This window comes from Stegodyphus dumicola, chromosome 6, assembly GCF_044657685.1.
Source record: "Stegodyphus dumicola isolate Sdum_Otavi_A_Nest chromosome 6, ASM4465768v1".
In the NCBI taxonomy this organism is placed as follows: domain Eukaryota; kingdom Metazoa; phylum Arthropoda; class Arachnida; order Araneae; family Eresidae; genus Stegodyphus; species Stegodyphus dumicola.
In genome coordinates this window covers 79,324,253-79,337,410 of record NC_140773.1, presented here as the reverse complement: position 1 = coordinate 79,337,410, position 13,158 = coordinate 79,324,253, and the positions used below count along the sequence as shown (strand labels likewise).

The 13,158-nt window shown below is 31.9% G+C and overlaps 1 protein-coding gene across 2 annotated transcripts in view; it reads right to left on the bottom strand.

Annotated features, from left to right (window-relative positions):
* The window catches only part of LOC118192538 (macrophage mannose receptor 1-like), a 63,688-nt gene extending 53,055 nt beyond the window's left edge, over positions 1-10,633 (bottom strand). For both annotated transcript variants that reach the window (XM_035363534.2, XM_035363535.2), the window contains exons 1-3: positions 10,498-10,633; positions 6,064-6,168; positions 3,748-3,870 (exon numbers count right to left, since the gene is read on the bottom strand). In XM_035363534.2, coding sequence (XP_035219425.1) covers positions 3,748-3,870; positions 6,064-6,168; positions 10,498-10,546 — 277 coding nt within the window. In that variant the 5' untranslated portion in view covers positions 10,547-10,633. The remainder of the gene's footprint in view (positions 1-3,747; positions 3,871-6,063; positions 6,169-10,497) is intronic.
* Positions 10,634-13,158: the final 2,525 nt, after the last annotated feature.

Here is a 13,158-nt window from a genome sequence, read left to right as displayed (position 1 = left end):
TACTTAGAAAAAGCCAACTTAAACCTTAGGTTGTGTTAGCAATGGTTGCTAAGCTTGTTTGTATCATATTTTTAAGGAGTTTTACACAATGATTTTTTTATAAAAAGTGATATGACTTTTAGGGAACAACTTATGGTACCGATATGTCTCACCAAAAAATAAATTACTTAAAAAGAATTATTGAATATATAATTGTAGAATTTTGCAGACTCATCTGCCCTAAAACTTAGAATAATCTGAATTAACATTTCTGCTGTATTTATTCTTTTGCCTTAGTTATTTCTTTATCATTAACACATTTTAGCAACCTTCCTGTGTAGTTTTTCCGGTAAAGTGTAGTTTTTCCGGTGTAAATCTTCAGAATATTTGTATATCTTAAAATAAATGAGCGAAGAATTCGATATGATCTTTTGAGGTTAATATTCGTAGAACTAGCAAAGGAAACAATAAACTAATGTCGAAATTTGCTTTTACATACATAAATGTCTATAAACTAAAACTCTAATTATCTTTTTTATTAGAAACACAATTCCATGTTACATACGAAATACTGTTCTAAAACATTCTACTTTTATGCAAAACAAGAAGATGATATCTAAACCTTACCTTTTAAAGTTAATTAAATTCTGAAACTTCTCACAATTATACGTCTAATTTCTTTACATTTTCAAATGCAATAAAATGGATTCAGTTTTCTTCCCTTTTCAGTCCTTATTAACTACTAGAGATAAATTTCTTTCAATAAGGAATATTTGTCCCTTAACTAATTCTGTAACAAAAATACTTATATTTCTGAGAATTTAAGAGTTACTTTCATTTACTGTGTAAATTAAGAGATAAATAATTACAAATTACATAAAAATTTAATTTCGCATAACAATTCTTGCATTTTTGCTTGGTTGCCTTTCAGAAACAATGTTGATTTCACTCCATTCTTTCTCGTTTTTTATTCCGATCACGCATGAAAACTTATTATTTAGAAAAAATGCTTTATCCTAAACTTTAGTACAGAGACAAATTATTGAGAAAACTTCTGCAAGGATAAATATATGCAAATCCTTCAGTTTTTCGGTCTATTAAATGCAATTCACTATTTGATCCAAACCAAACTTGTTGCAAACACTTGTGACTCATAGTACTTATGAATATTTTATTCTTTCAGATATTTATCGTGCATTTGGCCCTTTTACGCCTAGCATTGAGGAAACTTCGTAATTTTGTTAAATGTTTTTAGTGTAGTGTTCACAAATAAAGTGCAAAGTTTGCATTCATAAAGACATGGAATTATTGCAGAAGGTTTCGAGAAGTTCTCTACATGTATTTAAACTGTTAGTTAGGGATAAAAATATTTAAACTGTTATATAAGGATTAAAAATTCCCTCCGTAACAATATTATAAGCAATTCCTTACTTTTAAAAAAAAGTACTTCTTTATTCGATGGCTACTTTATTTAAACGAAGCCCAAAATTCACTTGTTAACATATAGGATTCTATTATTTTCATTAATAGTTATTTTAATTTGCTAGAGTTTTCTGTCTTCTCTTTTCCACTCGCGTTTCCTTGCCAATATGTAAATCAATTAGGATGAACGAGAGTGTATTTTAACTCAAGTAGCGAAAGTTTTAGTCTGAGCTTTGTTTCGCTATTGTGAGTGCACGTTAACAATTCCGCTAGCTGTTACCTTTGAACCTCGGCTTCGCCTTCTTGCCTCCGAAATTATTATGTTGCCGGTGTCTGTTTCTGAGTCAAACCGTTAGGCTAAATCAAATTGTGTAGTCGTACACTACTATTTTCCTTTGAATTTAATACATTATCTTTTTTTTTTTAAGTTCCTGGCTGTGTAAGCACGTAAATCCGTGCCGTCTGTAAAATATTATGTTGAATAAATGGGTCTTTTATACCCTTCCTTTGTTGTAATCATTTTCGAGTCTTTGCGAGAAGTTAAACTTGGAATTTTAAGAAGGTCTAGTTACATTGTATGTTAGCAAAGAAGATTAGATCCCACAAATGGACTGGGCTAAAGTAGCAAATCTAATCAGAGCTCTTGACAAACATTCGTCCAACGACTGGCAGTCATAACTACGATCATTTTTGTCCGTCCATTACTGAAGAAAGTAATCATTTTGTCTAATTTATGTATTTATCAGTAATAATAAAAATATAATAGTATGAGTGTGTAGATATATATGTTACGCCTAAAGCCTGGAGTTGGTCACTTTATGAACTGGCGAAGAAATTTAACAAGATTTGTTGATCAATTCTCGAAGTGGACAACTAACTCATGAGATTAAAGCTTGAAAAACATAGCACTTTTACCATTATTGCGAACTCAGCCAGCTGAGAGTAACTGGAAAGAAATTATTCTCTACATCGCTTTTGATGATAATTCATCACAATGACGCTGTGATTGGAAGAAATGTGTATTTACTAGTTCGTGGTTTTAACTGTCAAAAGTTATTTTTTTATCCTTATTAGCTTTAGAGTATGATCAGAATCGCTATAGAGATTCTCATATGTTACAAAAGTAAATCAATAATTAAAAAAAAATAAAACGTATGACAGCAAGCATTTTCTCAAGTTTGCCAAAATCGCATAAAACGTTAAACTAATAATGAATTTAGAAAGTTGTTCTTTTCCTTACCTTTATTTGCGACGGATGAAAAGTAAATTTATTATTTAATGAACGCAACTGATAAAAAACAATGTTTTATCCTCATTATTAGATGTCATTAATATGTAATTCGAAATTTCTATGAAGATTTCTTTGTGATACAAAAGTAAATAAATATGTTATTATAAACATTTCATCAAAGATATAAAAATTGCATAAAAGTTTAAATTTTCTGGTTTACGCAAATTTTCAATATAATGCCATGCAGTCATGACAACAGCTTATGTTGTATCTGGCAATGCTGCCTAAAACTTTTCGTTAGAGCATATACGGCACATTTTTCTTCCAAGTAAGTTTAGGCAATCATAAGCTAAGATTTTTTTTTCATGTTTCTTATCTCAGTGATTACTAGAAATTTTCTCCCATACCCTTCACGTTTTTCATTCGATGCTCATTCCACATATTGTATAAACAGTTTGGCTGTACAGAAAAACAGTATTGCCTGCTTGAAACTTTTTTTTCCGCCCAACTGTACAGAATGCGATTTTACGGATGAGTGCAAGTTTTTTCTATTATTGGTAAGGAGTGCCTTTTCCTGAAATAGCATCTCAATATTTTAAGATAATGTAAACATAATACTTTTCCGTTTCATTTAGCTTTTTGGTCTTCTGATACAATTTTCTGTATAATTTGTATAGGAAGCTGGAAAGTATTAAAACTTAATTTGGATTTACAGCCAAACATACCTCCATACGATGACTATTGAAACCTTGACGAAGAAAAATTGTTATAAATTGAATGAATCATAGCTCTTCCTTCCAGCGGCCTATACTATTATTCTGCATCCGTGTGACCAACATATACTGGAAAACTTGTTTTTTTGAAAAAAAGGTTTAGTTGAAACATTTGCTCTGACTATGATGCGGCTTGCCACGTGTTATAGTTAAAGTGTTACAGAATTGGCACTGCCGAAGTTCAGCACACAGAAGCAAATAGGAGTTGTCTGGAGTAATAGATTTTTTAAAGTGCATTTAAACATAATTGGAAGCGATGTTCGAGTGATGAAGCGAAGGCTGAAACAAATGTTCATGAAATGAAGCTAGATGAATACCTACGAAGGCCCTGGTGAGACATACCTTGTTGCTCTTTGGAATGTATCGTAACCAAATGTCCTCCATATTCTACACAGCGCTGAGACGCTTTCTCCCATGACAATTTTCCAATTCTCTTTCTACCGCCTACACGGTAGCATTTGTCCTCTAAAATTAAATGATAAACAATAAATGCTAGGAGGGAAGTAACATATTTTGAAAGTAATAACACATAACAGTAAAAAATCACATATTTATAAGTAATCGAAAACAAATTAGTTCTAGGAAAAGTCATGATCTATTTTTGGTTTCATTAACAATGATGTTAACTTTTACAATGATGGATAGTTTCTCACCATATCAATGAAATTCGTTAACTATAAAATGAAGTTTCAAAAGTTAAAGGTGCCCACCAGCGGCCGAGCGGTAAAGTCGCTGAACACTGGTAGTTCGGTCCGAGGTTCGAATCCCGCGAACGGGCTGGCTGCATGGGCGTTTTCGTGGTTTTCCCCATGTGTAACGTGTATACGAGCCAGTTTCCCTTAGAAAGTCCTCCACGAAGGCATCCCTCCTCTTAGGCAGATAGCCCTCGAGGCTTTGCCATACTCACACACACACAAAATGATGGATATTCGAAGCCTTAAATCCCATGAATCTTAAAAAAAGATTCGAGACTGAAAAAAATAGAATTTTTGAGTTTCTTTTATCATTAGAATCCTAGTTTAAAATCCTAGTTAAAACCATTAAACACTGTAACTGAAACTTTGCAAAACTTACTTTCGCTGGTAGGCAATGAAAGCTTTCACTGAAAAACGATTATTGTAACATTAGTGTACATGAATCACCAGTGTCATCCCTCAAGTTAGTACTAAGTGCTATACTTTTAATATTCTAGAAAAAACTTGATGTTTTCTATTTAGTGCTTATTTGTATTAATTCTAGAATTAATTCTCTCCTTTCTGCACTTCCTTTAATTCTAAAAAAATTAAATAGTTATTCAAATATTTTTTCAATATATTTGTTTTGTGTTATTTTGTTTATATTAAAAATAATTAATTATAGAGTTTTAATCATTATATACTTCTAATTATATGTTAACTTTCATATACTTATAAGGTATTTCTCCCACTTCCCTAGCGTGCCTTCGTGGTGTAACGGTAGCACGCTGGGCCGGTATTCCAGAGGTCCGTGGTTCGATTCCCGGCGAAGGCGGTTGCATATTTTTCATCTTTTCTGCTTCCAATTAACCTAATGACTCTATATTCTAACTCGCTAATTGCATATTATCTTTTATTTTTATCTTCTTGGATGCATATTTAAAAGCTAAATTTTTTTTTTTTTTTTTTTTTTTTTTTTTTTTTTTTTAAGAAATTTCAAATTTGTTGTAATTAAATGAAGGATTCGGGAGATTTAAGAGCATTTTAAAACTCATATTTTGATTTAAATTTGAATTCGGAGAAGTTTAAGATTTGACCCGTGCATTTTTATAGTGTAACAAACTTATTATGTTTTTGGTTTATTTAAGTATGCAAACAGCTTATTAGGTTAAAGCGCTGAAACATGAGATACGCAACTCAGTTATTCGACAAATAAATTTTTGTTAGTTTTTTTAAGATGTAACTGGATTTAAATTTTCTAAACCTAGTTCAGTAGAATTATTTTCTCTCAAAGGATAATTGCAATCGTTTTATTAAAACCACAGTTAAGAAGCACAGCTCTGTATATGCGAAATCCTGTAAATCTAATTATGCGAAAACTCTAAATTTCTCACTTCTCCAAAACTGTGAATTTGTATTTTTTAAATATTTTCTTTTACATGCAATTTTTAGGCTTTTTTTTAATAGTTTACACTGTAGATACAGATATATGAATTCTGATATGTATGTAATCCTGTAAAATTCACAGTTCGATTTTTCTAAAAAAAACTAGAACTTTATGGCGCAACATCCCTAATGGGCAAAGGCCGGCAGTGCCCGAAAATCTGCTTTCTTGACCGTGGGCTCCGAGGTGCGTAAGCATAAGCCCTGACCAAATTGCCAGCTTGTCGCAGGACCCCAGTGTTCAGTCTCCAAGCGAACTTGGTACTCATTTTATCGAACGAAGTGATGGAAACCAAGAGATTAAAGGCTGAGTCGACCTTGCCCAGCCCGAGAATCAAACCCCGGAGCTGTGGTGCTGCTGCACGATGCGCTAGCCACTGGGCCACCGGGCATCTCGATTTTTCTAAAATCCAAACATAATTCTTCTCAAAGCAATGATTTTGCAGACTCGTCTTTTCTCATGGTAATATTGATGTCGTCAAGTTTCCGATAATCAACACTTTAGAAAAAAATGCTATAATTTTGAATTTTATAGACTTACCGAATGGAAACCATCCTTTGTTACAGGAAGATAAAACTTCTTTTTTATCTAAAGGTTGACTGCTAGCAATTTTGTCTTCTCTTTTTGACAAAGAGGAGCTTGAGACTATAGGAAAACCAATAGAAGAGAATAAGTATATATAGCTTTTCTTATTTTTTGGCATACTTTGAAAACAGTAACTTAAACCAAATTTTAAATCATAAAAATGCAATTTATGAAGCAAGCTATTTTTATACAGAAAAGTAGAAATAATATGAAATGATGAATTTACGATTAGAAAAGCGTTTTAGTGTCATGAGAATTGCTTCATATAATTAATAAAATCTAAATAGTTTTGAAAAGAAAACATTTGTCCATATTATGAAATAAATTATGTCCGTGGGCTGTCATACCGCCTGGTCTCATAATATTAAAAGCAGTCTAATTTAAATCATAATTTACAAACTGCAGTATAGCTCAGGTATATCAGCTTCATTAAACGATGTTGTTACGTATCATATAAAAGCCAGTAATTTCAAGAGAATTAATGAAAGAATATATCTGTGGTTACTAACTAATAAAAATTTAATAGCTCATCACGTGAATTTGATGTAGCACCTGATTTTGATTTATGAATAGCCCATTAGTATAATGTTTAACAAAAACATATATTAGCTATCTTGGACGTGGAGCATATAATGTGCACTTCAATTTTCCCTAAGCCAATCATATGCAGCCTAAGCTCGCTAAAACAGCCAGTCACTACAGCGATCGCGTTTCAAGGTAAGCAAACCTGAGAAAAAGTTCCAAATATAACGCCATTAATGCAGTTTTTATACAAAAATGCCCATTCTAATACAGCCTCCGAATTCCGTTCATTTTTCCGTTCAAATGACAATTTGACCTTGAATCTTTGGTCATGGCACAGTTGCTACAAATAAAACAAACAAAAAATAAGAAGATGCCATTGATAAATTGTGCCCCAGAAAATACATTTATTGGCTAACAATAATGGACTGATTTTATGTTGAAACCCTATGTAATCATAGTTTTGTAAAGGAAGTTAAAAGCAAAGAAAGGTAGACCACCAATTAGTAGTTCTATGATATAATAATGTTGAGTAGTTATTTATTAACATATTCCACTTCTGGTTACTAGAAAGTCCAAAACTCATGTTACAACCCAGATGTTAAAATTTTGACCGCTAATTTGTTACGTTCTATTACGTTTTTAGTCTGTCTAGTTATTTTATGTTTTGGAGTGTTACTGTCACTTCTCCCTTCCTACTAGCTTATATCAATTTGAACTTACTGTTACTTTTAGTTATCTCGCCACGAGTGGTTGGTTGAATTGTAAACACGAAAAGTGCATTTTATGTTCAAGTTCTGATTTAATAAAAAGGTTTGTTTTAAAACCTTCTTAAGACTCTGTCGTTAATTTTTAGATATAGGCATAATTCGCTGTTAATACCTAGAGTTTAGTTCCAGCTCATGATAGTTAAAGAAGACCATATTTTATAAATCTACCGAACAAATGCAATAACCGTGGTCGATAATAAGTTTATTTGACGGACGGCTGAGTTGATTAGATAAACAGGAAGCAAATAAATGCAGTTTAATAGTCATCATAATTGACAATTGCATTCTGTAACCCTAATTCAGGGATATGAATTCTATGATAATGAAATCCCGAGGAAAAGCGGTGAAAACATTCTCTTTATCCTTAAGGCTTTGGATCAAAGTATTACATAATATTTCAATCGCAAATATAGGAAACTGCTTTGGAGAAATGTCTTTTCTGTTGTGGCAGGAGATAAAATTTGCGAAATGAGTATTCCTATAGCATTGCATTTTTCGAAACCAGCACGGGAAAAAATGCATCAGTGTTCTACGTACGGAATTTCTTTTAAAAAATTTACCATCCACGGAACTGATAAGATTATGCTAAATCCATTTCTGCTCTACTAACTGTTCGTTATAAGGTTCTTTTATTGCAAGACGCAAGGGATCATCACAAAATTCGTCGACTATTTATGCACTATTATGAAATGTAAAGTATTTGTGCTATCGGAACTCTATCACTGTACTGGCCAAATAATAACGTTACAGTTTAATTATTAATATATAATGCTCAAAAGAGCAGGTAACAGTAGTTGTGTAACTCTTGTGAGTAAATTTGTATGTTTTATTACATTTTTTTAATAAACAAATCATCTTCTTGGATATGATAACTGCAATATAATGCACACAAGTAATATCTAAAGTAGCAGGTATTATACAAATAATAAAAGTAACACTTTATCTAATTTTTGAATTAATAAATTATTGATATTATTTTTAACTATAAGGCACACGAGTGTAAGGTTAACCGAATACTGGAGATTTTTCACGAGTTCTGTTCCACTTGAACAAGCTGGCTTCATCCAGTGATGTGTTTTCCTCGTGTGCAATATGTATACGAAGTGGTTCTTTTAAAAATTCCTCCACGATGACTTCTTTTCTAAGGCAGATAAGCCGTATGTGTTTGGAATAATCTATCAACCAATCCACTCTTAGTTGTAAATTTAGTAGACTGTAGTAGGAGGGTAAATAAATGTTACTACATTTATAATGTAAAGTATAATTGATTATCGTTTTAAGCGCATTCACATTTAAATTATTTTTATAGAAAAAATAAAATATTAATAATAAATAAAGGAATGTATTATTAATAATTAGCTATATTTTCAAGAGAATAATTTCATTTTGTTGTATAAGTTTTTCAAAATTCATCTGGCAGACTTCGTTTACTATTTCTGCTATTATCTCAAACACTTTTCGTTTCCTATTTGTATTTCCGTTCGACAGTTGTTTAAAATGATAGTTTGGGATGGTAATTTTTGCTTCGATTGCAATTAATAAATTTAACTTTTTTAGATACATTAACTGGCAATCCGGTTAATCCATGTCAGTGAAATGGCAGTTAACTGTGTTGGACACAATTCTATCTCTAATGTCAATAATAACTAAAAAGACACTTCAACACTTTATTTTTACCTAGAACAGGCGTTCTTAAACGTTTTTAAATTTTGAATCGCATTAATAAGAATACAAAATACACGTATCATCATGTATCATTATATATGTGTATATCAAAAGGAGCACCATTTTAGATTAATTTTGAACATTTGTTTAAATCTTTTGTGTAAAAATTGCAGAAACCAAAAACAATATAATGTACGGTTAGTGTTATATGTACCAGAGTTTAGAGAAACCTTGATCTAGGATATTTAGTTGAGAAATTTGTTGCATTTGATATAGGTTAGGTTATATGTAAAAGAATAGTTGCAAATACTTATATAAATGACACTTACTAAGGATTTTACAAGATGTAATATTTTGTAGGCCTTTCGGTCCTTTTATTTGTTTAATTTAATTAATCCATTTTAGTGAATTTTCTGATTGTCATACTGCTGTGTGTTTCATATTTAGTTCCGTATTACGACGGCTGCAAATATAACATATTAAGTAACTTTGGTAATATATAAAATATGTTTGTTTACTATTAGTAGTAAGAATTTAATAGCGTATTAGTAACGGTAATAGTAAGCGGAATATCCCATGTATCTCTCTCGTTGTTCTATTCTTTCGTCGTATCCATAAATAGTAGGAAATTATATTATATAATTTGTAAAAGAAGTTGTAAAATATAAATATGTATTTACAGTGTATAAAATTTAATTTTCTATCTGTTACATTAAGTAGCTTTTGTGATATGAAAAATAGTTTTCTTTAATGTGAAGTTAATTATTATTAGCAAGAAATTAATAGCGCATATAAGCGGAATGCTGCTCATGTATCTTTCTCGCTGCTACATTAATATTCGGTAATAATTTTTCTTACTTCTGCAATAGTAAGGTAGCAAAAAATAATAGCTCACAGAAATTTCATTTATTATTTATTTAAAAAACATTCATTCTGAAGCTTTGGAAGAAATTAAAATGTAAAATTTTCAAACACATTTTGATTTTTGATAACGAATCAAACTGACATTTAAGTTACAATGAAGTCTAGTATACACTTTAAAGTCATTTAATCAATACGATTCTAGAGCTCTTAATTTCATTTACCTAGAATAATTCTTTTAAAAAGCCTTTGCATTGAAAAATGAGTAGAGTAATTTATTACAAATGGTACTGGAAAATAAGAGTATGTATATATTTGAGCCCAAAAAAGTATCGTCGAAGAATTTAAACATAAATATACCGAAAACAGTTTCATACCAGAAATTTAAAAAAAAAAAAAAAAAAAAAAAAAAAAAAAAAAAAAAGTAGCTTTTTTGCTACTTCGTAAAATTTACGTTTACGCTTAAATTTGTACTCATTATGTAAACTCTATAAGGCGTGGAAAAATCTTTTTATTTTAAGGGGTAAACTTTTATTAATTGTAAGTAAAATGAAATTCATAAAAACATTACCTTGATGTAAAGTAACCGACAGGGTGAAAGCAAGCCATATCATTACCATGTTTGTTTCCAAATCGCAGGATATGATGCGACAACTTAGGCAGGAAGCATTTTTTTTTTTTTTAAATGTGGCAATTTCCTCTTAGCCCGGGCAAAGCTTAGGTTTTTTGAAATCGTTGCCACGGTTCGAACGCTGTACTTTGCAGGAAATTACGTAAATCATAAATTCAAAAGAATTATTGGTATTAGAAACGTCTTTAGTAGAATGTGCCCAAAATATTTGGGTAATACGGTCTATATGTTACGTAATGCTGCCAAGAGTTTTCCGTCCATATGACTTGATAAATATTATTATTGCGCAAATTATGAATTAATAAATAATTTTATCACGCGGGTCTGTCAAAAACCGAGTTTTCAAAATTTTACCATTTATGTGAATAAATATCTTTCAAGTAATAACTGCTTAACGAAGTGAACTAAAACAAACAAACGCATTTCTTAAAAGCTTGGTCTTTATTTTATTTTTAATAGTTTAAGTAACATAATTAAAAAGCATTTAATTTATAGATAATATGATTAATAACTATGAATTTTTATTTTACAAATGCCAAACATTAGCGCTTAAGCCATTAGTTCACGGGTTCACGGACATTTTAACAATGTCCTCATACTGAGAAAGGGCAAGGTGGTATCGCAAACAGGCACGTCCGGTCAGATGTCTAAATAGAGCTACCGCAGTCTTTCTTGGAAAACTGGGAATAAAAATTGTCCCTTCCTTCAGAATCCTCCAAGTCTTATCCATAGCACGTTGAATCATATCCTGCTTAAGAATTTTCTTAAGAGTCAGGTTAACAAACAATTTAGTCGCATGAAATGAAAGCGGTCGATTAATGCGTTGCATTATGAAAGTTCCTTTCTTAGCCAATGTATCAGATTCTTCATTTCCCATAATTCCACAATGGACTTCCACAATGGGAAGAAATTATGTGTGCCAATGCCTTAAGCAAAGGCCTACAATCTAAGATTCTTTGGGAACTATTTTGATTATTCCGAAGAGCTTGAAGTGCACTTTTGGAATCTGAAAATATGACTGCCTTTACAAAAGAGTGGCTATGAATCGACAGTTGTTGAATAGCCACAGCAATGGCTTCAATTTCACCATCAAAAGGTAGTAATAAGAGGGCCCATTGGTAAGTAGAAACTAAAAAGCTCGCTATAAATACCTGCTCCAGCAATGAGCGTTCTCTCTAACATAGAGCCGTCAGCGTAGACATGCAACCACTCGTTTTGGGGATAACGAATCCCAAAAGTTTCCATTGCAATAGATCTTAATTGTGAATCTCTCTTTTCGTTTTTAACAACTCTTTGAATAAGATTAAGATTTATATTCAAATTCAAAAAGTCCAAGAGACAATGAGGAGGAGGTAAATTTAGATAATCTCGGCTCAATTCCTAAGCATCAGATTCTATCTGAGCAGCCTGTATAAAGCCAATTTCAGTTTTAAGATGTCTAGAAATTTCCTTATTATAGCTCATCCAAAAAGGGCTATCGGGCAAACGCACCAGCTTCTGGTATGATAGGATCGCGTTTCTCTTAATACAATCATGAACAGGTTCCAAACCGGTCAAAAGCTGCATTGCAAGAATAGGAGCAGATCTCACTGCCCCAGTAATTATGCGCAATGCTTAGTTCTGGAAGATTTGAGGATCTGGACTCATTTTTCGGAGCCGTGATGAGGATCTCGCTACAATGACGAATGATTGGTTGAATGTACTACCGCTTTATTTTTCAAATGTTCCGCATGTTTCCTCCAATTTAAGCGTGATCGAGGATGCAACCCAAATTTTTGTCAAACCATTATATTAAATATCTACACCCTTATATGTAAACTACGGGGTAAAAGTCTCTCTATTCAGAGTGAAGAACTAGCACGTGCTCTTATCCTGGTTTACTCTCATACCATTTTTTGACACCAATATTCCAGCTCAATAGAGCTCTATTCCAGAGCACTATTAAGAGTCTCATTTAAACCATCCTTCTTTTTAGAAGCACTACTTCAGATAACCAAATCGTCGGCAAGAAGAGCAGAATCCACCCACGGGGCCAGAGACTCTGATAAATCGTTAATAAAAACATTAAAAATAATTGCGCTGATGACTGCTCCCTGTGGGAGGCCAGTTTCAGTCTGTTTAAATCTAGAAATGTCACAGCTGTATCTGATAGCAGAACAAAGCTGTGATAAAAAATTCTTAATCCATAAAAACATCCTGGCATTTATTTCCAAGTTCTCTAATTTCTGAATAGTACGTAGTCTCCATACTTTATCATAAGCCGCTTCGAAGTCTATAAATGTTGCTAGGACAGACAAGTGATTGTCTAAAGAATCTTTAATGGCTGGACTAACATAAGATACCTGTTAGACAGTGGAATGATATTGTCTGAATCCACCTTTTTTAGACAAGAGACAGTTATTCCCCAGAAACGAAGTTAGTCTAAAGATTATTATCTTTTCCATAATCTTCGACAAAACACTAGTCAATGCAATAGGGCGATAGCTTTAAACATTATCTGCAGGTTTATTTATTTATTTTTTTTTTTTCAAAATAGGGATAATAATGGCTTTTTTCACATAGTGGGTAAATAAGAACATAAGAAGAAGGAACATTTGAGCG